The 23,828-nt window shown below is 34.8% G+C and overlaps 11 protein-coding genes and 2 non-coding genes across 13 annotated transcripts; 6 read left to right on the top strand and 7 right to left on the bottom strand.

The window, feature by feature from the left end:
• Nucleotides 1-17: 17 nt before the first annotated feature.
• On the bottom strand, nt 18-1,652 carry HYPBUDRAFT_109418 (uncharacterized protein; the record flags this gene model as incomplete). The annotated part of the gene is made up of 1 exon (XM_020218700.1): nt 18-1,652. One exon carries the CDS (start codon nt 1,650-1,652, stop codon nt 18-20), a length of 1,635 nt encoding a protein of 544 aa, XP_020076245.1.
• Nucleotides 1,653-2,969: 1,317 nt separating this feature from the next.
• HYPBUDRAFT_148934 (uncharacterized protein) lies at nt 2,970-4,862 on the top strand (the record flags this gene model as incomplete). The annotated part of the gene is made up of 1 exon (XM_020220163.1): nt 2,970-4,862. One exon carries the CDS (start codon nt 2,970-2,972, stop codon nt 4,860-4,862), a length of 1,893 nt encoding a protein of 630 aa, XP_020076244.1.
• HYPBUDRAFT_153071 (uncharacterized protein) lies at nt 4,796-6,460 on the top strand. Its single transcript, XM_020221355.1, has one exon. It carries the CDS (start codon nt 5,057-5,059, stop codon nt 6,293-6,295), a length of 1,239 nt encoding a protein of 412 aa, XP_020076243.1. The 5' UTR covers nt 4,796-5,056; the 3' UTR covers nt 6,296-6,460.
• A 427-nt stretch (nt 6,461-6,887) lies between these two features.
• On the top strand, nt 6,888-7,544 carry HYPBUDRAFT_153070 (guanine nucleotide exchange factor). Its single transcript, XM_020221354.1, has one exon. It carries the CDS (start codon nt 7,008-7,010, stop codon nt 7,464-7,466), a length of 459 nt encoding a protein of 152 aa, XP_020076242.1. The 5' UTR covers nt 6,888-7,007; the 3' UTR covers nt 7,467-7,544.
• A 51-nt stretch (nt 7,545-7,595) lies between these two features.
• Nucleotides 7,596-10,013, bottom strand: HYPBUDRAFT_153069 (GMC family oxidoreductase). The gene has a single exon (XM_020221353.1). The coding sequence runs from the start codon at nt 9,757-9,759 to the stop codon at nt 7,654-7,656; it is 2,106 nt and encodes a 701-aa protein (XP_020076241.1). The 5' UTR covers nt 9,760-10,013; the 3' UTR covers nt 7,596-7,653.
• Nucleotides 10,014-11,151: 1,138 nt separating this feature from the next.
• On the bottom strand, nt 11,152-13,802 carry HYPBUDRAFT_153068 (uncharacterized protein). Its single transcript, XM_020221352.1, has one exon. The coding sequence runs from the start codon at nt 13,395-13,397 to the stop codon at nt 11,286-11,288; it is 2,112 nt and encodes a 703-aa protein (XP_020076240.1). The 5' UTR covers nt 13,398-13,802; the 3' UTR covers nt 11,152-11,285.
• A 59-nt stretch (nt 13,803-13,861) lies between these two features.
• Nucleotides 13,862-16,805, bottom strand: HYPBUDRAFT_11767 (uncharacterized protein; the record flags this gene model as incomplete). Its single annotated transcript, XM_020219185.1, has 2 exons — nt 14,715-16,805; nt 13,862-14,415 (listed from the first exon to the last, which is right to left on the bottom strand). The coding sequence occupies exons 1-2, from the start codon at nt 16,435-16,437 to the stop codon at nt 13,862-13,864; spliced, it is 2,277 nt and encodes a 758-aa protein (XP_020076239.1). The 5' UTR covers nt 16,438-16,805.
• Nucleotides 16,806-17,182: 377 nt separating this feature from the next.
• On the top strand, nt 17,183-18,174 carry HYPBUDRAFT_11766 (uncharacterized protein; the record flags this gene model as incomplete). Its single annotated transcript, XM_020219184.1, has 1 exon — nt 17,183-18,174. The coding sequence occupies exon 1, from the start codon at nt 17,296-17,298 to the stop codon at nt 18,172-18,174; it is 879 nt and encodes a 292-aa protein (XP_020076238.1). The 5' UTR covers nt 17,183-17,295.
• Nucleotides 18,175-18,194: 20 nt separating this feature from the next.
• HYPBUDRAFT_153066 (uncharacterized protein) lies at nt 18,195-19,952 on the top strand. Its single transcript, XM_020221351.1, has one exon. The coding sequence runs from the start codon at nt 18,327-18,329 to the stop codon at nt 19,812-19,814; it is 1,488 nt and encodes a 495-aa protein (XP_020076237.1). The 5' UTR covers nt 18,195-18,326; the 3' UTR covers nt 19,815-19,952.
• A 92-nt stretch (nt 19,953-20,044) lies between these two features.
• Nucleotides 20,045-20,117, bottom strand: HYPBUDRAFT_t101. The gene has a single exon. It is a non-coding gene; the product is annotated as a tRNA-Thr (tRNA).
• Nucleotides 20,118-21,608: 1,491 nt separating this feature from the next.
• HYPBUDRAFT_208640 (uncharacterized protein) lies at nt 21,609-22,099 on the top strand. The gene has a single exon (XM_020223054.1). It carries the CDS (start codon nt 21,762-21,764, stop codon nt 22,017-22,019), a length of 258 nt encoding a protein of 85 aa, XP_020076236.1. The 5' UTR covers nt 21,609-21,761; the 3' UTR covers nt 22,020-22,099.
• Nucleotides 22,100-22,202: 103 nt separating this feature from the next.
• On the bottom strand, nt 22,203-22,276 carry HYPBUDRAFT_t100. Its single transcript has one exon. It is a non-coding gene; the product is annotated as a tRNA-Asn (tRNA).
• Nucleotides 22,277-23,216: 940 nt separating this feature from the next.
• On the bottom strand, nt 23,217-23,717 carry HYPBUDRAFT_139736 (signal peptidase complex catalytic subunit; the record flags this gene model as incomplete). Its single annotated transcript, XM_020219720.1, has 1 exon — nt 23,217-23,717. The coding sequence occupies one exon, from the start codon at nt 23,715-23,717 to the stop codon at nt 23,217-23,219; it is 501 nt and encodes a 166-aa protein (XP_020076235.1).
• Between the last annotated feature and the right edge of the window lie 111 nt (nt 23,718-23,828).

Below are 23,828 nucleotides of genomic sequence, written 5' to 3'. Positions count from 1 at the left end.
ATAAATAAGGGGGGTGGTTAAGTAGAAGAAGATGGTAAGTCATAAGGCAAACAGCCAAAACGGTATAAGATACGTTCGATACCGTCCATACCTTTAACTAACTGGTGTAATTCGGGACCATAACTGATTCTAACGTAATTATACCAAATAACGTCTTCTAAGCTAGATAAGTTTTGTGGGTTGATTAAGAAGAAGAAACCAGGAACCACAATAACTTTCTCGTGTAAACATTCGTGGAAAAAGCCTAAACAATTACTTAATTTAGCAGGTAAATGAGATAAGTTTAACCAAAGATAAAAAGTTGAATTTGGAATTTTGCCATTTGAGAAATCAAATCCCATTTTAGATAATCTTTCAATTATATAATCTCTTTTCATTTTGAAGTGGGCTTGTAAAGCCATCATTTCTTCTCTAACTTTAGGAGGTTTTAAGAAATCAATTGCAGCGTATTGGAAAGGAGAGTTTGAACCACCATCTAAAAAGGAACCAGCACTGCTTAAAGCATTGATATAGTCTTCCGGACCCAAGATCCAGCAGATTCTCCAACCTGGTAATCTAAAGGCTTTGGTTAACCCATTTAATATAAGCACCGGGTCCTTATTAACATCTTGAACGTATTTTGCTGAACTGATTGAAGAGCCTGAGCAGTTATCATCATAATAATAGTGAGAGTAAAATTCATCCATAATAAGCAAACAACGTTCTCTACATAAACGATGTAATTTTTCTAATTGACGAGGCTTCATACATTTACCAGTTGGATTACGGGGATTTGAAGTTAATAATGCAGAAACTCCTCTAATTAATTCATTTTTAATAATTTCTAAATGAATTTCATAGTTATCAACTTCATTCAATGGAACTGGAATTGGCGAAAAATTTTTAAATAATGATAGCATTTCGGCATAAGCAGTATAATCCGGTAAGAAAAAGGAAAGATAACAATCACTGATAATTGAAGCAATACGAGTTAAACCAGCTCTACCTCCAGGAACGATACACACATTCTTATAAGTATATTTAGAAGGCTGATCTTGACGATAAGTTTCATTATAATAATTAGCAACAGCTTCACGTAATTCTTTGATTCCTGCAGTAGGGGCATACTCTTTAGAATGGTCCGGAATTGGAATTGACGTAGGTCTTTTAAATGATCCTGGAACAGTGTCACCGTGTTCTGGAGCACCTTGACCTAAATTGGCCCATTCAGGGTTCCCATTATCAAACCCATACTCGTTGGCGCGTTCGGTTACCCATAAGACCCCAGTTGAAGATTGTTTGGTATTCATTGCCGGTTTATGAATCTCTTCATTGAATTTAGGCCGGGGTAACGGAATTGGTGATGACTCACGTCCATTCTCTGATCTCGACAACTTCTGGATAAGCTGGTTGTGTTGGGTTTTTTTATGATGCTGGTGATGGTGATGGTGGTGGCGTGAAGGAGTACGAGAAGATGGAATCCCAGAATCCAACCATGATGACTGGAAATGGTTCTCTCTTGGGGCAGGGGTAGTTGATGGGGACGAATTGAGGTTTGTATTGGAAATTGCTTCCAACAAAGAGCTGGCTGATCTTTTCAAATGGTCTGGAAGAGTCGACTCCAATCTTTCGAACTCGGAAACCGAATCATCGTCTGATTCGTACACTGACATGGCAATTGATACTTAAAGTTGTAGTTAAAGGAGGAAGAAGTTGTTAAAAGCTGAAAAAAAAAATGCTCCGGTGCGAAGCTGTCAAAACCTTTGTCTATCGGTTGATTCCCTTACTCCGACTCTCTAGCTTTGATATTAAGCCATGCCATCGGTGCTCCAGATCGGCCGTATTCTCGTGGAACACCTGGTGCCGGGATTCAGTGCTGCTTCCCTAGGTTGAAGACGAGGAGGGGACGGGGAGCCTGGATTATTTGGGGTGTACGGGCGTGTTGATTTCGGACCCGAGAGTCTTGTTTCTTCGGTGAATCAACGGGTACCAATGCAACAGGGCATCCGGGGAAGTCAACCATCTCAGGGTTTGTGAATGATCGCAGTACAATCGCAGAGATAGACACACCAGAGCCCGATAAGCAAAGATAACCAGAGATAACCATGGAGCGAGATATCTGTGGCGAGTCAGAGGTCTACCATACCCAAACAGTGAGAATCCGACTATCGGCTAGTACAAAACAACTACTACTACACCAACAACAACAATGATAGTAAGTACAACACAACTCCTGGCGGTGTTTCAGAGTCAGGCTGTTAGTAACCATTGCACCACCCTGAGTGGGTGTGGGCATTTAAAGTTTTTAGGGAAATATGGCTAGCGGTGAAAATTTTGGAAAATTGCCGTGTATGTAGACCAAGATGGACAATAAAGATGGAGTAACAAATTTGAACCTATAATTATAAAGATCACCACATTTCCTACTTGATATTTTGGAAACAACTTTTGATCTAGTGGTTTTATTTGTTATATTGTAATATCATTGCTTATTTTACTTACTTTCCTAACTTTATTAGCTTTATTTATTAATTAGTACCCCCACAAGTACTCCGGGTATATTTGTATAATACATCCACAACCTCTTGTACTTTCTTGTACTTTCTTGTGCTTCCATCTTGACTTCTCTTACTTCAAACCAATAAAGAGATACTAATCTTGTTATAGAGTGATTTTTGATAATCCTTTAGTTGGAGTCGCTTTTTTTTTTTTGTTTTGTTAGTCTCATCTGTGGTTCGTTATATAAAAAAAGCCATCTCATGAATACTGTGAACCAGGATTGGTACCATGTCAGCAGTAATTCTACATCTTCTTCCCCTTTGACTAACTCCTCCAATACGTCAGCATCCACTATTGAATTAGTTCCTAATCATCATCATTATCTGGAACATTTTTCGTATACTCAATCAACACCGGCTTCAATACCAATTCCAATCCCCATTGCTCATCGGACTAATTTTAACGAGAATCCTTCTTCTAATTTGGAATCCATGGGTCAAACTTATCTGAGAAGTTCTTTATCGTCATCTAGTGCATCTCCTGAGCAATTTGGATTCACTCCTACCAATCATAATCACTATCGTCATCATTATTCTAATCAACCGTCATCATTCTTTCTTTCACCAATAACATCCAATGATTCTCAAGCATCTACGCTAAATTCATTGAATTCCACCTTGACTAACTCCAATGATATAGATCATAAGCATTCTGGTGAGAACTTTAGTCCATTACTTTCTTTACCTATTGAAATTTTATATAAAATTATTGAGATTGTTTATTATGATGATAATACGAATTCTATTAATTCGAGTTTAGAAAAATTTTCTAAAACCGTTCCACTTTTATCCAAAACTGTCAATCAATTATCACTTCGGTTTTTATATAAATATGCCATCTTTAATAGACCGCATTCATTTGATAAATTTTTGAATAATTTAAATTCTCAACCGGAATTGGGGAATTATGTTGAATTCATGGATTGGCAAACTTTCACTTCAATTGGTCTTGGTAGAACCGGTCGTATGAATCAGGAGATTCAAATGGTTACTTCCAATACAATTACAAAAGCATTATCATTAACCCCTAACTTGATTGAATTTTTGGCAAGTGAAAATATTCAAGATGATATGGATATAAATGTTTTAAATATGTTATTTAAAAATTTACCCAAGATTCAATCTCTTGATTTCTGTGGTGCAAGTAGTGAAAAATTTGCTAATGCTTTTATTGAATTACAACTTGATGATCAAGATGAAAATCAAATCGATCAAGATGAATTAATGAGCGATGATGAAAATCAAATCATCAATAATATTAATAAGAACCCAACTAGCTTATCAAATTTATTCAAAATCTCATTCCATGATTGTTCAAACTTACCTGCTTCAGTTTTTTCAAAAATTTTACCTAGCTTTAAAAATTTACGCCGATTAGATTTAACTCACACTTCAATAACTTCAACTATCCTTTTGGAAAAAGTTCCTTATGAATGTCGTTTAACCCATTTATCATTAGCTCGTTGCTCAAAGTTGACTACTAAAGATTTAATCAATTTTTTAACAAATCATCCTGCAGTTTCAAATGATTCTCTACAATGGTTAAATTTACAAATTGATCTGAATGTTGTCAGTCCTCTTACTGATGTTTATCTATTATACACTTTGAAACATTTAAAGGCTTCAAATTTAAAATATTTAAATATTGGTGGGTTACCAATTAATAATCGAATTTTACATATCATAAAATCCAGATTCCCCTTATTAGAAAGTTTAACAATTTCACATTCCACTAATCTTGAAGTAAATGATTTGAATGAGTTCTTAAAGGATAACATTGTTTTAAAACATTTTGATTTCACCGGTTGTAAACAAATTAATCGTTGGAAACTAATTAATTTATTAAAAACTAATTTTGATCTTAATTTGAAAAGTTTGGAATTCGATTATAAAACCTTATATGAATTAACAACCGGTGACTATATCAAAATAGAGCCTTTGCAACAATCGTTCCTTGAACAAGCTCCTCCTCAAATATGGAAATTCTACGATAATGAAGGTAGAAGAGCTTGGATCTATAAATTAGATGAATCTAATGAAGAATATAAATCAATCATCTCTGGTAATTCCAAGAATAGGAAAAGCTTAGCAACTTCCAACTTGGTCTATTATGATTTGGAAACTGGAGCCAAAATTGAAACTAAAATCGTTAAACCTGATTTCTTAAAGTATGCTTCAAGAAAAATTAACTGTTCGATTGGTTATTATAATTTGAATTTAGTTAAAAAGAAAACTTACTTGAAGAACGAAGTCTTGGAAAATGTTTGGCCCGTCGAATTCAGTCAAAGGGGAATTTATAACTACTACTCTTTGAATATTAAATAACGTGTTTATGACTCTTTTTTTGCCACCTTTTTAATATATATACATACATATAGCTATATGATGATGTAGGTTAGGCGTTGGTGGTGCACGGGTGCTACTTTTTCCGAGGTTGGTTTTGGTGGGGTAAAGCGAAAAAGTATATAAAGGATTTCACATCCTGTCAAGCCGAAGAATTGGAAATTTCCATTATCAAAATGTCACAGTTAGGGATTGGGAAAGTTAGAAGTCCAATAAATGAAGAGAACTTGAAGAAGTTTCTTGAGAAATTTCAAGAGAATGTTGAATTGAATCAGACTACAAAGGGACATAATCCACTTCCTAAGATCAATCCAAGTACTCTTGAGGTTCAACAATTTAAATTTGGTCAGTCAAATCCAACTTATTTCATTCGTGATACAAGCAGTGATACAAAGTTTGTGTTGAGACGTAAACCCTCACCAAATAATAAGTTGGTGTCAAAATCAGCACATGCAATTGAACGGGAATTCTTTATCTTGAATGGTATTAGTATATGTAATGAGACGACTGATAAAAAAGTCCCGGTCCCCAAAGTTTATTTGCTTTGTGAAGATGAAGGTGTTATTGACTACGTGTTTTATTTGATGGAATATATTGATGGTAGACAGATTGTTAATCCCGGATTACCAGGAATTCCAAGTGAAGAAAAATCTAAATATTGGGATTCAATAATGGAGACTATTACTGCTATTCATTCTTTGAACACCAAGATTTTGATTGAGAATTTACCAGCATCACATTTTCCTCAATTTCAACCTGAAAAATTATCGAAACCATCGAAATCCACTTATTTTCAACGTCAAGTTCGAACTTTAACCTCGGTTGCTTCATTACAGTCTAAAGTTGTTAAACCAATACCTCATTTTGCACAAATATGTGAATGGTTATTGAAAAACTCTCCTGAAGATCCAACAAAACCAACTTTAATCCATGGTGATTGTAAAATTGACAATGTTATTTTTGATCATAATTCTCCTAAAATTATTTCGGTACTTGATTGGGAACTCTGTACTTTTGGACATCCTTTATTTGATTTAGCAAATTTCTTGCAACCATATCAATTACCAAACAAGTTAAACCTACTCTTATATAAACCCGATAAAACTAATTTAGGTAGAGAAATTCCTGATTCAATTAATCAATTATATGAAAAACTAGATTTATATCAACAAAAATTACAACATAATTGGCAGGAACTGAACCCAAAAAACAACCCCCAGGATACTTGGAATGTTGGGTTTGTATTTGGTTTACTAAGATTATGTGTTATATCCCAAGGTATTGCAATGAGAGTTTCTAAAGGTAATGCTAGTTCTGATAATGCTAGTGGGTATGCTAGCTTATATCCATACTTGGCTTCGTTGGCCATTGAGACAATTGAAGAAGATTCAAAAACCAAATCCTCCCATTTGTGATGCAAATTTATTTTCTTTGTGAAGCGGACAAATTACTGGATTTCCGATGATTGTCAACTAATAAGTTAATTACATTTCCTCTTAAATATTTCTATTTATATAAACTCAATACTTTTATATGATTTACTCGGCATATTTCTTAGCCTTTATTTTCGACAATTCGACCTAACAATTATTAATTCCATTTATTTGTAATAATCCATCTTTAATAGGTTATTAGGTTAACAAAAACTTTTTGCTCTATTCCCGAAGCCATTTCCTGCAATTTCCTCGGAAATCACATCACCTAATACAATAAGATGACATGCAAGATACGATTTACTATTATTCAAACTAGGTAGATCAATTAAACTTATGTTAGTTGTCTAAAATTTTTCAATTTTTGTCACTTTAAAACTGGCAACAGAAAGAATTTGAAACTTTTGTCGCGTAGAACTGGACCAACAGCCCAAAGTACTGTATTCTTAAGACATATATTGGTATATGATGGCTCCTTCGTCTAGAAAAAACTACCGGTATATTATAAATAGTAAGGATTTCCCATTGAATTCCTATAAGAAAGTGATTAGTTGGTAATTCTGCAAAAAGTGATTTTAAAGCCCTTTTTTTTATTGCTACTTGGATTTTCCGGTTTAGTTGGTCTTTTTTTCCATTAATTAAAACTACTTATTCCCTGCTCATCTCTTCCCTTTGATCCAGAAGCTATTTGAATATGGAATATAAAGAATATCACGAAATCGAATATGACCACTATGGTGGAGACATCATTATTAGGTGTCCATTTGAAATGTGCCATGCTAGAGTTATACCACTCGCTACCGTTCGAGGTACTGAAATTTTAATCCAGAATTCTCCGGATATGCTTCAAATAAAAGATAATCATGCTGTTCCCACTCCAACCAACGGTAATATACAATTTTACAAAGTGAATGACGTTTGGGATTTTGATAATATTGGAGTATCAAAACCAGCCAATGATTTGAAACAGCCTATAATAAAAGATAGCCAAGATTCAGAACCAATTGAATTCAAAATTGAAAGATTGTTGGTTTGTAGTGAATGTGATAAAGGGCCTCTTGGTTTTGCTGGTCACCAAGACAATAATACCGATGTCAAGAGCTTAAAATACTTTTTAAGCTGTAAAAGTGTTTTATATGAAGTTAGAGATTAATCACCTATTGTATTGCATTTTACTTCGACCCCGGTCGGGGCTTTAGAATAATTTCACTCGTCAGAAAATGATATTAATTAGCATAATAATATATATATCTACTTATATGTATACTTATATATTAAAAAAAAAATTATGAAAAAAAAAAAATTATTGAAAGTTTTACTGAAAAAGTTTACCATTTAATTTAAGCCTTTTCCTTGGTCAATTCTTTTGAAATTCCTAATGATATCTTTCTTGCAAAGGCCATGGTTGAAATCATTGGATTAACACCAGTAGCTGTGGGTAATGAACTGGCATCCGCAACAAATACATTTTCAGCTTCATATAATCTACCATCAAGATCAGCTGCTCCATATTCAGGACCCTTACCACTAAGTCTACAAGAAGCCATTTGGTGAGCCGACCCGAGTTGGTTAGAAGCAAGATCAAGTGGAGTTGATGCAACTTTTTTCCTCCATGCAACATAGTCTTCGTCAACGATTGATCTTGATTCTTTTGGTTTATCGGATTTGAAATTTGGAACATTATACTGTGGGTTGAAAATTTCTTTGGCCCCTTCAATGTACATGATATCACTAGCAGTCACTACCCCTTCTAATAACACTTTACGATCATATTCACTAACTTCATAGTCAATTGAAAAGGCATCCGGTTTCTTCTTGTCATAAGAAATTTGACCATGGCCCAAGTCTCTGGTAATAACAATCATGACTGAAATATTATTGTATTTCAACATATCTTGTCTCATTTTATCACTTGATTCCCAGGTCATAAATGGTGCTTGTAAATAAGGAGCTTGTAAACAAGCCTCAATCTTTGGACCGTGGGCTTTCCCATCAAGATCATCTAGTTGATTACAAGCTGTAGTCAAAATTGAATTAGCATAAGGTTTAGTTTTATGTTCTTTACCAAAATCACCAAACATACATTGAACTGGATGACATTTGAAATTGTCTCCAATATTTTTGTTTGTGAAACCGGATTTTTGTAAAACAATTGGAGTATTCAATGTACCAGAAGAAACTATGTATTTTTTAGGACCTCTGATTGTGAAACTCTTACCGGTTCTGACATCCTTACATAAAAGTCCATTGGCTTTACCATTTTCATGAAGTATTTTTTCAACTTTAACCAAATCCATAAATTTACACCCATTTTCGGCAGCATCCCTGAACCAGCAAGCAACACCACCCTGTTTAATACCATATTTACATCCTAAATGACAAAATCCACAATTATGATTCTTGTGGCCACCACTATTTTGAGCAACTTCTTCAACGTCAAAACCTAATTTTCTGGATCCGTCAAGAATTACTTGATTGGTAAACGAATGTTCCACACCCTCTGAACTTGCCCCCATTTTCTTCCAAACATAATCAAGACATTCATCAAACACTTCTTCTTCGACCCAATCAACTCCGTAATCCTCCTTCCATTCTTTACGAACTTTCGCTGATGGTTTTAAACAAGCAGACCAATTAATTGTGGAACCACCACCAAAAGCAGAAGCTGCGAAAAAAACCATTTCTTGAGTATTCGACATACAACCACCGGCTAATTCATACATATTCCTCATACCTTCATAATCATTGAAGTTCAATTCTGAAGGATGGAAGTATGGTCCTTTGTCCAAAACTAAAGATCTATGACCATCTTGGGCTAAAGTATGAGCAACAACACCAGCGCCGCATCCAGAACCAATAATGACGGCATCTACATCAATGTTTAAGACAGCACCATCTTCTGATGGTGGGAGTTGCATTTCATACTGGAAGTCAGGTTTTGTCTGACCTTCATATAATTCTTCTCTCTTTTCCCTCATTGGGTAGCCCATGGCTTGGTTGTGCAAATCATATACGATTCTGGAATAAATCGCAAACGTTGCAAGGTGAAATAACCTAAAGAGCTTTCTTTTGAAAGCAAAAGGTGAGTCTCTCCAATTTTGTAATAGTTTTTCACGTTGGTGTATATCCATATCTTTCACTAAAGTTACTGAATTTGTTACTGGGGGTGATAAGAATTTAGATTCTAATAAATTACTTAATTGAAGAAAAGCTTCAGTTGAAGCAACAGAGCCAGCATTTAACAAAGCCAATACTTCTTGTCTAAATTGGGGGACTGTTGAAGGTCTTGGGAAGTTTCTTGCATATTCTTCAATTTTATCCTTAGGAAAATCTTCATCTAAAAATTGTTCAATTTTTTCTGGAACGGTTTCATGAATTAAAGCGTCAGAAAGAAGAACGAAGCTATCAAGGGCTTTTTCCGTTATGACTGGTATTTTTTCAGGCATCGATGTCGGAGAGGTTGGTTATGATGATGACAGAAGTGCCCGGTTAACTCTTAATTACTGGAAATAACATCATTTAAATAAAAACTTTGAAAGGAAAAAGCTGCTCAGCATCAAATTACAAAATTCTGAAATACCATTGTTCATTAATTTATGAGCTTACTTCATCTTTGAAAGACTCCAGACTGTAACTTGATATTGAAACTAGCTAAATCGTTAAGCTTTGACATGCATTCTCAACAATAATTCAACTCAATAGCCAAAACAAAAAAAAAAAAATTCACAATACGATTGCTCCTAACATTATATGTATAAATTATGGACGACAATAGAATGCCATATGATCCAGTTTAATTGAAAGCTAAAAGTTACCTTTGTATTCAACATGAATGAGCTAAATTTCAACTATAGACAGTAAGTGCATGATCTCAATATTCTACTACGATTCTGCTCCAGCTGGACGTAATGATTATGTATATTTAAATTCACAAACGTTGGGACAATAATTGTTAACCTTTGTTTTTCATATATCGCCGAAACATCCTCTATTTTTGGCCTTCACTTTCCGATTATGGCTTTTACAATAGTTCAATTTATCCAACAACAATTTACTGTCTTCCAATGCTGTGTTTTTTTGCAAAAAAAAAAAAATTTTGCAATCTTCGACAATGCGATCCGTTTGTGAAGAACTACACGAAAGCCAAACCCATTCAAATAGAAAAAACGACAAGTCAAGGTGTTTGGAGTATGTCTTAACCCTAGCTTGTGACTTAACTAGGTTGGCTCTCTATTTTCACTAACCAAAGGCCATAATACAAAATATACAATAAATGTTGCGGAATTGGCTCAAACGGCCTTATACATGGGATGTTGCATTGTACAAACATGTAAAATGTTGGGAGTGACGACAACAAAGGCCAATTGTGCTATATAATTCAAATGGCCTTTCAGCTTTGATTCGCCCCCTGAATATCTTTTTTATGGACGTTTTGCAAAATAATGTACGTACTTGAAGTAAATTTAACTTTAAGTCGTTCATTTGAGTTCTATATTGGGGTTTGCACAAATTCTTATTCTTCAAGCTTTTGGGACGTGGAAGATCTGTTTGAAGACAAGGTATGTTTATGCCAGAATTCTTGGATCAATGGATCAAAGATTATGAGCCAATTGAATAAACTTCATCTTTTTATAGTTCCTTCCGGGAAGCGTATTTCGATTTGTATAATATAATTCCATTCGTCTTAGAAAGTAACAAACACCAAAGAAGCATATACTATCGTTCGTAAAAGATGTTTCAATGAGCTAATATCTCGTTGGTAAGCTGGGAAGCAGAAGTTAAGCCTTGTGTCTATTGTTACTATAGGCTATTCGTTAATAGTTTACTGACCAAAGATTACAGATTACATGCAGTTGTCATTTCAAAAAAAACTTTTCAAAAAGTAACTAATTAAATATAAGGGAATATCAAGTGAAAGAAACTAACATTATTCATGGCGTAATCATATAAGAAATTAATATGAGGATCATAATCAAAGTTTAAGTTGAGGTTTTAAATCTTTGGATATATCCAATGCAATCTTTCTGGCAAATGCCATGGTTGTGATCATTGGATTAGCACCACTAGCCGAAGGCATAGCACTAGCGTCAGCAATGTAAACATTTTTACATTCAAAAAGTCTTCCCTTAAGATCGGCTGCCCCATGAGAGGGACCTTTTCCACTAATTCTACAAGAAGCCATTTGGTGAGCAGACCCATATGAAACACCATACTTACCAAGTGGTATTTTGGCAATCTTATTTCTCCAAGCAACGTAATCAGAATCAGTGACTGATCTTTCATGCTTTGGTTTATTTGATTCGAAATCTTCAACTGAATTTTGTGGGTGGATAATTACCTTCACACCTTCCACGTACAAAATGTCAGCAGTAACCAAGATTGCTTGTAACATAGAATTACGATCAAACTTGTTGAGAGTATAATCTACTGTGAAAGCATCTTCTTTGTCGGCATCAAATTTGACTGTACCACTAGAGGTATCTCTGGTTAAAATTAACATAGCTGCCAAATTATTATATTTAAGAACATCTCTTCTCAATTGATCACTATCTTTCCAAGGAGTGAAGATGGATTCCATATAAGGACTGTGTAAAATTGTTTCAATTTTTGCACCATGGGCTTTGCCATCTAAATCATCAACTTGGGTACAAACAGATGTCATAATCGAGTTTTCGTAAGGTTTAGTTTTAGTTTCATGACCGAAGTCACCCAATAAAACAGTAACTGGATGTAATTTTAAATTGGCACCAATGTGTTTATTCCTAAAACCTGATTTTTGCAATAAACATGGGGTATGAAGTGATCCACTTGAAGCAATAAACTTCCTTGGGCCGGTTATTCTAAAATGTTTCCCAGTACGGTTATCAATACATTCAAGGCCTGTAGCTTTACCATTTCTATGGATAATTTTTTGAACCTTGACTTGATCCATGAATTGGCATCCTTTGTCTGCTGCATCTCTAAACCAACAATTGACACTACCTTGCTTGACACCATATCTACAACCCAAATAGCAAAATCCACAGGAGTGATTGGGGTGGCCACCACTATTTTGAGCAACAGGTCTAGATTTATAGCCCAATTTCTTAGAACCATCTAATAAAACTTGATTGGAGAATGAATGGGTAATATTCTCATCCGAAGCACCCATTTGTTTCCAAACAAATTCCTGACATTGATCGTAAGTTTCATCTGCAACCCAATCAATGTTGAACTTATCATACCATTCTTTGCGGACTTTGAAAGGAGTCTTTAAACAAGCAGACCAATTGACTGCAGAACCACCTCCAAATGTTGAACCAGCTAAAATAAATAAACCTTGATCTGCTGTAGCAAGTCCTCCACCTTTTTCGTACATATTGTTATAACCTTCTGCATCATTGAAAGTCAATTCTGAGTTTGGGAAGTATTTACCCTTTTCTAAAACCAATACTTTATAGCCATCATTAGTTAATGTATTAGCAACAACACCCGCACCACTCCCAGATCCTATAATCACTGCATCAATATTTGGTAAATATAATTCATTACCTTCATGTTGAGGAGGTTGTAACATGGTATATCTATAATCTTCAATGACTTGATTTTCATAAAGACATTCTCTTGCTTCTTTTCCAGGGTATCCAATAGCTTGGTGATGAATCTCTGGAGCAGTTTTAAAGTAAAGAGCTACTGATAAAGCATGAAATAATTTGAATAATCGATTTCTTAATTCAATTGGTGAATCTCTCCAACTGCGTAAAAGATCAGCCCGTTCTTCCAATGACATATCTCTCACTAAGGTTAGTGATTTCGTAAGAAACGGTGATAAAATTCTGGAGTCTAAGATAGTACAGAGAACGACGAATAGTCTACCTGCAGCTTTTGGATTGGCACGAATAGTTCTTTCAAGTTCCTGTTTAAATTCAGCCCTTTGAGATGGTCTCTTAAAGCTTGTTAAATATTCATTGATCTTTTCTTTGGGGAAATCATCATCTAGATATGGTAATATATTTTCTGCAGTGGTCTCATGAACCAAAGCATCCGATAAGAGAAAGAAAAGTTCGAAATGCTCTGGTTTAATATCTGAAATTATATAATCCATGATACTGCTAACTTGAACCGGAAAAGCCAAATGATTAGAAAAAAAAAGTTTCAAAGTTCAAAAAACAAACGTTGGTGTCACAAATATTGGCAACCAATGATGATATATATCTCGTATGTCACAATCCTGTGATATCTTCGCTACTGGCAAATCAAAGAAATAACTGGGTCCGGTGCGATGCAGAATCACATATTCACCCCACCGTGATCGAGTCCTTTTGCGCCGCCCGCGGTATTCAGCTCGTTTCGCCTGTGAAATTCAATAGTCTTGTATACATTAATTGAGCAAGTGGTGCGAATCCTGGTTGCAATTCTCATAAGCAAATCTATATTGATCTTCAAGTACTTTTATTATTTCATAAGACAAAGCCTATTAAGATGAGACCATTTTTTTTTCCAATTGGAGATTTCGCGGGGTGAATAATACCAAATCATACTATTTTCAGTAGTAAAGCTGATAAACACCTAGTGCTTATCAATATGCCAAATTGGAATGTTTTCAAATTCTTCTGGTAAGTCAAACTTAGCTCTAAGCTCTTTCTCTGAAATACCCACGGCATTAACTTTCGTAAAGTAGTAGACCATGCATTCTAAACTATCAGTAAAGAATTCGATTGCCTCTAGTAAATTAGTATTTTTAGAATCTAGTTGACGCATGTTTGATGTTTTGTCAAATTTTTGCAAGCTTTCTTGTAATTTGAGTTTGAGTTTTGATAAGTTTTGATATTTTGACAAAAATCCTGATCTTGTTTCTGATGGGATTCTAACTGAATTTTCTGTTTGTATGTTAACTTTCAATTGCTCGATCTTTCTTTGCCTATCATTGAATTTTTCCTCTTCTTTTATTAATCTCTGATTCAATGCATTATACTCATCATATTTAAAGCTCCAATACAAGTTGGTTATCCCACATTTTTCAACCGAAACCTTATTATCATCAACCAATTGTTGGACCAAGTCTTTTATTATCATCAGGGAGATCCCGGTGTATTTGGAAGCATCTTTTTCGAGTTCTTTAACTGTGTAGAACGAGTGTGATTTTGTAAAAAAAGAGTGAAGTTTTTGGAGTTTTTCTTCGTTTGAAAGACCCTTTTTCTTTGGCGCCTAAAGTTTGAGTTAGTAAGTTGGTATTGGATACTAGTTATTAGCTTTATAGTTATACCCACCATGGTGTATTGTTTGAATGTGGTGTTAAAACTGAAGAGAAGTTAGTCGCGGGAGAGTTTTTTTATTTTACGTTTTTATTGCAACATTATCATTATAATACAAAAGCTATGCTATTTATAAGTAATTTAATTTATATCAGGGGATGAACTACCTTCTCTTTTTTCGATGTTAGCATCAGGTTTTTCCAAATCTGAGACATCGACCTCATTTACTAATTCATCTTCACTTTGATGAGATAAGCCATTTTCGAATTCTTGATCGAATTTAACAAGAGCGTATTTATGGGCTTTCCAAGCGGGAACTTCAAATAAATAATCCATTGCTTCTAATGGAACATTCTTAGTTTCTGGGTATAAAAGATAAACCACAATTGGGAAAACTGTAGCACAAGCAGCAAAAATAAAATATAATCCAGCCCCAATTGCAGCAATTGCTTCACCGGTCCATCTACCCATTACAAAAGCCCAAAACCAATTTGAGCAAGAATTGATTGCTTGGGTTAAGGTTCTTATATCCTGAGGGAAAATTTCTGAATTAATAGCCCAAGGAGTACCATTCCAAGAAACACCATAGAAAATGGTCCATAAATAAAGGGCTGCTAAAGCTGCACGTCCACCGGAATCCATTGAAGTATCACCTCTAGCTAAGCGAGCAGCCGGATCTGCGATATGAATATAAGCACCAATATAATAGAAACAAATAGCACAAGGAATTGAAAAAACGATTAAAGCCCGACGACGACCAAGATTTTCAACAACGAAAAAAATCCAAAATACAGACGCAAGAGCTTTTAAAACTCCAAAAATCCCCGTTGATAATAAACCAGCGTCTCTACCATTAGTCCCCATTGATTTAAAGATTGTGGGAGAATAATAGGTCATTGCATTAATCCCATAACCATTTTGCATAATAAATAAAGAAGTTGAAAGAAACAATCTATATAAAAGTTTTTTAGAAGTTAAAATACTTTTAAAAGGAGCCCAAAAACCTCGACCGATTCTTCTATATCTTTCATCAATGTCAGTGACAAAAGTTTCGTATTCATGGATTAAATAAGGATGATCCTGGGATAAATTACGTAAAAAGGATAAATTTTTACGAGATTTATCGTATTTTTCCAAAGCAATTAAAAGACGAGGAGATTCCGGAAGTAGGAAAGTACCAAACCAAAATAACCCAGATGGAATTAATTGAATTGCAAATGGAATTAACCACTGCTTACGAGAATTTGGAATATTTTGAGAAACCCCATAATTAATCCAGTATCCAATAATACCACCAATTTGCCAGGATAATTCCCAACATCCAACCAATTTCCCTCTTATGGAAGGTACAGCAATCTCACTAATATAAATAGGAGCAGTACCAGAAGCACCACCAACCCCTAACCCGGTTAAAACTCTCGATGCATATATTGGACCTAATCCACGATCACTATTAGCAGCAAGAGAAATTGCTGCACCAAAAGTTAAGAAAAACCCACTAATAATAAGACCAATTTTTCTACCAACTTGACAACTTATGGGATACATTAATATAGCACCGAAAAAGGCTCCTGCTTGGAAAACTGAAACTACATTCGACAGAATACTGGTTCTTTCATTGGCACTCATTTGACCAAATCCAAATTCGTCTTGAAATGATGCTAATGAAATGGTCCCCCCAATAAAACCCGCATCGTATCCAATAATAACCGCAGCTGAAGCACTAACAAAAGCCATCACGATAATTTTCCAATTATAAACCTCGCTTGGTGTACCAACATACTCATTGGTCTCCTCCTCATTCTTGATACTGCCCACCGACTCATTCTTGATACTGGCCACCGACTCATTCTTGCATGCATTTCTCACCCGCTTCAAGAGTTGAGACATCGTTGGCTTCGTTCTGTCCCTGGCCTTCTTTGAAAAGTTTTCTGCTGTTAAAACTGAAGAGTGAATGAGTAACTCGAAAATTTTGAAGATCTTACGCACTAGCAGTTTTTTTTTTGTTTTTTTGTGTTTTTTTATGGAGGAGATGAACCGTTTTCGGGGTACTGGAAAATGAGGGTTGATCAGCCGGATTCTTCGTGGTATCACAGGATCACGGTCTAGCAAGTAGTTTGCAGAGGGTATAGTGCGTATAGTCCAGCTTGGGAGTAGTACAGAGTAGTGACAGGGTAGGTAGAGTATATGGTAGTGACAGAGTAGGTGGAGTATACGGTAGTGACAGTAGTGACAGTAGTGACTAAGAGTAGGCACAGGCCGATTTCAAAAATGCTTCACAAGACACATAAGTATATATATGCATCACCAGATAAAGATTAACACCGTGAGCAGAAAGAAGATGACCAGCGAGATAAGAGGATTACTGCAAAAAGTCTGATAAAGACGAAAACGTGGGGATTTTGCAATTGATTTGTTGCAGGTTGTGTTTTGCAGGTTTGCTTTGCAGGTTTGCTTTGCAGGTTTGCTTTGCAGGTTTGCTTTGCAGGTTTTCTTTGCAGGTTTTCTTTGCAGGTTGTGCTTTGCAGGTTGGGTTGTAGAGTGGATTGCAGGTTGGGTTTTACATGTTGGGTATATGGTGATTGAGTCTTCATATACTGGATGAGCTGCAAACTCATGGAACATCTACAAGAGTATTCGTCCGAATCTGAACCCGAGTCATCGTCTAGTGCAGTAGAGACAGAGGAGTTACCGGAGATTCTTTTTTATAATACGTATCTGGAGAGTTATACGTTGAATGCACAAAACATGTCGTCGCTATATCTTTATATTAATTGGCGACCATCGTCACCAATGTTGAACAAATTAAAGATGGTGTCAACCAAGATAATGCAGGGACTTCAACAGAAGGATGCCGATTTCTATAACAATTTCCAATGGTCCCTTTATGGGGCCCCGTCCCAGTCGTCGACATCAAATTATGGAAGATTTAGCGTAACTAATTTAAAAAATTTTCGAGATTTTCATATAACGTTAGGACCAAATATAGTGGGGCCATCATATAAAATAGAGCAATTTATTGAAAACTTGAATAATGAAGCTAAAAAAATCAAAGTTAATAAGAACTTAATTAAAAATGATAATATGCAACAAGACCATCAAAATAATTTGAACCGATTATTATTTAAAAATTCCAATAACCCCAGTCTAGTCAATGGGAACCAGAAGAAAATTCAATTAAGTATAAAACCAAAGCTAAGTGTTCATGCTAGTGTAACTTCAAAATCACTTTTCTTAGCAATTTCAATTAAAAATGATAACTTGCAAGATGAATTTTTCGCTCAATTAAGAAATATCATTCATGATCAAAAGGATAAATTGGGATTATCCTGGTATTCGAAATTGAATACTTCTAGTGATTCAAGGTTTCTCGATCAATATAAAAATTATCATACTACTCTTTTAGTAGGCGAATTTAAAAAAATACCTTCTACTGATCAAGTGAAAAATTCAAGAATTAAAGCTTTTGAAATATGTCAAGCTTTAGATCTTGCCGATTTACAAGACATCAAAATAAATATCGATTCGATCTCGGTTGATATCATTGGTCATAATCGAGTCAGAAAAGAAATCAAACTAAATCTAGATGATTATTCTAATAAAAAGAGAAAATCCCAATCTAAATAGAAATATACATTTATTCCCGTGTTTTCCATTCAACGCTCGTTTAGTAGTGTAAAAGTGCACAGTTGAATTTTTGGCTGTGGGGGTTTATTCACTCGAAAAATTTATATCAATCTGTTCTTTTAGCTTTAGTCTCTTTATTCTATCAGGAAATCATGTCTAAGAAACACGAAAAACATATTGAACGTCAATTGATTGATGTTGTTAACGCCAGAGGCAACGATAATAAATGTGCTGAATGTGGTGCTCTGTATCCAACTTGGGCTTCTTATAATTTAGGTATCTTATTATGTGGTAGATGTGCTTCAATTCATCGTCGTGTTCTTGGAGCAAGTAAGATTTCAAAAGTTAAATCTTTAACTTTAGATCATTGGACTAATGATCAAGTTGAAAACTTAAGAAGAATTGGTAATAGAAGATCAAATAAAAAATGGAATCAAATTAAAAATCCGTTTCCCTTAGATGATGATGACGATGGTCCAATTGAAGAATATTTAAGGGATAAATATATTAATATGAAATTCAGAAACGATGGCTTTTTAAATAATGATACTTTTTCCGATGATGGAAGTATTGGTGGGTTAACTCCTCAACCAACTTCTTCAAGACTGAGATCAAATTCTAATTTACTCAGAACAGTAAGATCAAGATCAAGAGCTTCTTCCACTAATTTACCAAGATTAACTCATCGTGTTTTAACTTCCTCTGAAAAATCACAATATCCTGGATCGGTAAATAATATCATTGCAATGGGTTATCGCGATCGTGATGCAATTTTAGAATCTTTGATTTTATCGAATGGTAATGTTGATTTGGCTCTTGATATCTTAGATCAAGATGATAAATTAAATCCTCAAAAAGATGAATTACCTCCTCAATTACCTAAGAGACCTAGTGGCTCAAGTAATGCTATTCCAAGTGGTAATGGTAGTACATCTTCCTTCTCAGCAAATAATCCAATGAGTAGCTTGGTTAATCAACAACCTCAATCCCTGCTGAATGATTGGTGGGCCAATTCTAACCAAACTCAATTACCTTCTGCCACTACGGGTGCAACCAACACTTCTACTCCTAGTATCGTTACAACCCCATCTCAACCTCAAATATATCAATACACTGATCCAATCACTGGCCAAATCTCTTATGTTGATGCTAATGGTCAACAATATCTCGATCCAAATAATCCTCAACATAATCAGCTACTTCAACAGCAATCTAATCCTCAGCTCATTGCCCAGCAAACAAATAAACAAAATATCATGTCCTTATATAACCAACCGGATCAATTCACTACAAATGTTGTCGGTAAAGTTGATCCTACTCAACCATTTGCACAACAGCAGCAGCAACAGCAGCAGCAACAGCAGCAGCAACAACAGCAGCAACAACAACAGTTACAACAACAACAGTTACAACAACAACAACAACAACAACAACCTCAATTCACTGGATTCCAACAACCTCAATCCATATCTCCATTTGCACAAGCATCCTCCCCCTTTGGCCAAACGCCATCTCCATTTGCACAACAACCTCAGCTTCCTCAACAAACCGGGTACTTCCCTCAGGGCGTAGTCCAACAGCAACAACAGCCACAACAGCTCAATCAATTTGGCCAACCTCAACAAGGATACTGGGGTTGATTTTCAATAACGTGATTATGATTCTTTTCCTCTTAATATTTTATTATGTATTGATACTTTAAAAACTTTATATAGATTTTATTCCTCGCAGCAAACAATTACTACATCGTCATCGTAATGCTAAAAAAATCTTCATGATAAACTTTTGTACTGTCCTTCCAGTGAGAGAACCGTTACTCGAAAACTCTGGTTTAATAAGTAGATGTAGCAAAAAATTTGCAAAAAAACATTGCCTTCAGCCAGATTCGAACTGACGATCTCCTCATTACTAGTGAGGTGCCTTACCAACTTGGCCATAAAGGCTTGTAATATAATTTTTTCGTTTTTATAGAAAACCGCCTTTGTCGTTATCGTTTAGACTTTTGAAGTAATTTAAGAACCTAGCTCCCCCAATATTAGCTCAATTTGGAATTTATAATTACCCTTGAAAGTAAAAAAAGTACTTGAATTGCCAACCACGGTTATTTTTGGATTTTGGTTTTTCGTTTTTTTTTTTTTTTTCGGTTTTTTCTATTTGAAAAAATATTAGATCATTTCAGGTTTGTATTCAGAAGATAAAAGTTTTATTATCAAGGTATTTGACCAAGTATTCAACCCTTTAATAAAAACGGCATAATTTATGTTTTTTTGGATCTATATATATGTTCTAAAAGGGAACGCCATCTCATTCAATCTGTTTTTTTAGATATATTTAAAAGGAAACTAGTTATCAAAATAAGAAATAGAAACTAGAATATTGAAATTTTATAGCCTCCAAAATACCCGATAAATATCAAATATTGTTGTTATTTTTGTTAGGCTTCAAATTAGTATATGTTCACATGAATGTACCATAAATGGTTCTAGTAATCTATTATCTGGTATCAAAGGTTTAACGCAGATATGCACATTTAACCTTTATTCTCCAGATACGGTGGCTATCACTTGTCACAAAATAGCACCTAACTTAATGTAAGATGTGAATTAAGCCTCCGTATCCTTTCTCTGGCTTCGCAATGAAAATCCCATATTATGAACTTGCTAATTCGGTGACTTATGAGAGCTGGTCAGAGAAGATTAGCAAATAAGTTTAACTGAAAGCCCACTTACTAACACACCTCCAAGACTTAACTTCTACTCTTTAGAGTTTCTCAAGGTGGGTTAAATTATGATGATGGCTTTTGTCCTACTGCTTATGACAGACTATACTAAGACTATTGCTTCACAGGTGTTCTTCTTTCCTACAAAAAAGAACTGACTCATGTGAATACCCAGTTACTTAACCTTTTTATTTAAATTTTATCTTGCCCTGATAAATGAATTTCACAACAAATAGAATGCCAGATAGAAAGCCAGGCTACTAATTTTCGAAATTTAGATGCTTTTTCTCGCTTAAGCATGCCGCTTCGTCAGAGAATATTCTGTTTGCTTGTCATTTCTTGCTGCATTTGGAATTCTTAAATTTTTATTGAAAAAGGTGTGTATAAGTTTTTCTTTTTTCTTTTAGTGGTAATTGCTGCAAATTTTGCGAAAATGGGCAAAAAAAGTTGATCTTCGGGGTACTTTTATTAATCCATAAGAGCTCACATATTCAATGCTTCTTTGTATCGGGTTATGTGGGTAGATCAGACCTCTATCGTCCTCAAGTATCTACGAAGTAAATACCTGTACCAGACTAGACGACCATAACACACGCAGTTAGCTATTAGTCAGATACATACTAATAACGATTAGTGGTGGATTAATTTACTAACTAGATTAATCTTTTAGCTGTTATTAAAGGGAGAATAACTCTATTACAATTAATACTAATATATTAAAAGCCATAAGTAAAATATATATATATTATTATTGTCATTACCGAATGAAAACTCTCTGTAGGGCATCGACCCACTCTTCAATCCATTAACCAATAGGATTAGCCACTTAGGCCCACACCACAAAAAGTCTTCTAGGCATTTCCATCAGATGAGGGAATGCCTGCTTATTTATATACTTGTTCTCGTAAAAGATGCTCTCTTCCGATGTTGTTTCACAAAAGATGTTTGTAACTTCTTTTGCTTAAACCTCAGCTTGATGATGTCTGTGATCTGCCTTGATGTAAATCAGGCCCAGACATCACCGCCAGACCTTCACGGTCTGACACTTTGTAAGGCAGAGCCACGACACGTCATGAATATTTCACCGAAGGATCCACTCCGGAACCAACTTGATTTCAAAAACTAACAAGTTGCAGTGTCGAACAGTCTTTACTATACTTCTTGTAGAAGCCTGCCTCAAAGTCGTGAAAAACACGTAGTACTCTCAGTTAGAAGGGATTTTAAGTTGTTAAGTAAAAAATAAATGTGAAATTATGTCGTTTGGTTGGCTCCAAAAAGAAGCTTTTTCATTGCATAATCAAAAAATAAACGACCTCGGAGAGGATCGAACTCTCGATCTTGAGATTAACAGTCTCACGCCTTAACCAGCTTGGCCACGAAGTCTTAATATATCGGCGAAGTTGGAGGTGGGCTTATTTGTCACACCAACCATAAATGGTTTAAATTAAGCTTTTAAAAAGACGGCCCTTCAAATTATGGGTTTTCTAGACTAAATATAGTCTTCCCCAATCTCAGCTTTTAAATATATATTCTTATATGTCAAGAAAAAAAAAAAAAGAAAAAAAAAAAGACGAATGTACTATCTTCGAATACTAAGAACCTTATCTAGAATTGTCTGTCCTACCTAACGATTGCCATTATTGATAGAACCTCTTATCAGTCAAACACATAAAAAAGGTCTTATCAGAATTCCAAGGAAATTCCTTTCACGGTGTCGACCTCTCAGATTTTGGCACCCAAATATTTTTCAACAAAATTAAGAATTGTTATAAATAAAAAATTCCTGAAAAACCTAGGTTTTTGTCTAATTTATTACCTTAATATAGATGCATTAGTCAAATTGTGTAAGCTAGAAAATTTTGCGTAGCTAAATTTTTCAAAGAAGTTGTTCGACAAAACGGCATGCTTACTTTACATATATTCCTTCTATCTACAACGGTGTATACTAGTTATTAGATCGCATTATAAGATAGACTGTTTTAACAAAAATACGTATTAATTAACCTAAGAATAGTTTGTCTATTGTTGAACACAAGATAGGCAGGTAAAGCAGTATTCGTATCTTGAAAGTCTTTACTGAAGCTTTGACTTAAGATCATATCAAAAAATGAATGAAGACTATTATTGCGAAAATACTAATGGTGGAGCACCGGTCCCTAGTAAAATAAGGCTTCTTATATCTTATTGGCTGATAGTTCTGCTGGCCATTTTTTATGGGGAAAATGTTTGTTCATTTTCAATGTGCTTGATAGGCATTACATTTAATAATAATTTCCCTACGTATATACGCAAACTAATTATACAACTATGGAAAGCAAGCCATCTATTCATTCGATAATAAGGAAGAAATACCCATGATTCCTAATAAACCATATTTGAAGTAGACATTTTCAGTAATTAAAATAGTAACATAACCCAATTTTGGTAAATAACCTTTAACAGTACCAACTAAATCTGTTTTTTGATTCAAATAGGGTTGTTTCTTGGCATATAGCCCTAAATCATCAACGGCATTATTATCACCTTTTGTTAAAAGTAATTGTTTATCATTATTATGATGTTCTCTTAAAACACGATGAACAATTGGAATAGATTTACCCTGAATTTCATAAACAGCCACATCTCCCACTTTAGCCAGACTGTCCCTATTCCATAAGAACAAAATATCACCTCTTTGGAATGCTGGTTCCATAGACCCAGATAACACCACAACAATTGGAGAATGTGAATTTGTTATTACCGAAAGGGTCTTCCAACCAATAAATGCCGAAGAAAATACATATGCAATGCTAAGAAGCTGAACTAATTGCTGGCGAAGATTCATCTTTTGCTATACTTCGTTATATCCCAATTGAAGTCGATTGATTTCAAAGCTTCTAAATTTTTCAACCAGTTGTTCTTTTTATTCAAAGAGAAAAAAAGTTCTAATAAAAAT

Source organism: Hyphopichia burtonii (genome assembly GCF_001661395.1).
Source record: "Hyphopichia burtonii NRRL Y-1933 unplaced genomic scaffold HYPBUscaffold_4, whole genome shotgun sequence".
In the NCBI taxonomy this organism is placed as follows: Eukaryota; Fungi; Ascomycota; class Pichiomycetes; order Serinales; family Debaryomycetaceae; genus Hyphopichia; species Hyphopichia burtonii.
The sequence above is the reverse complement of the archived record's forward strand: the minus strand, read 5'-3'. Positions and strand labels throughout refer to the sequence as shown.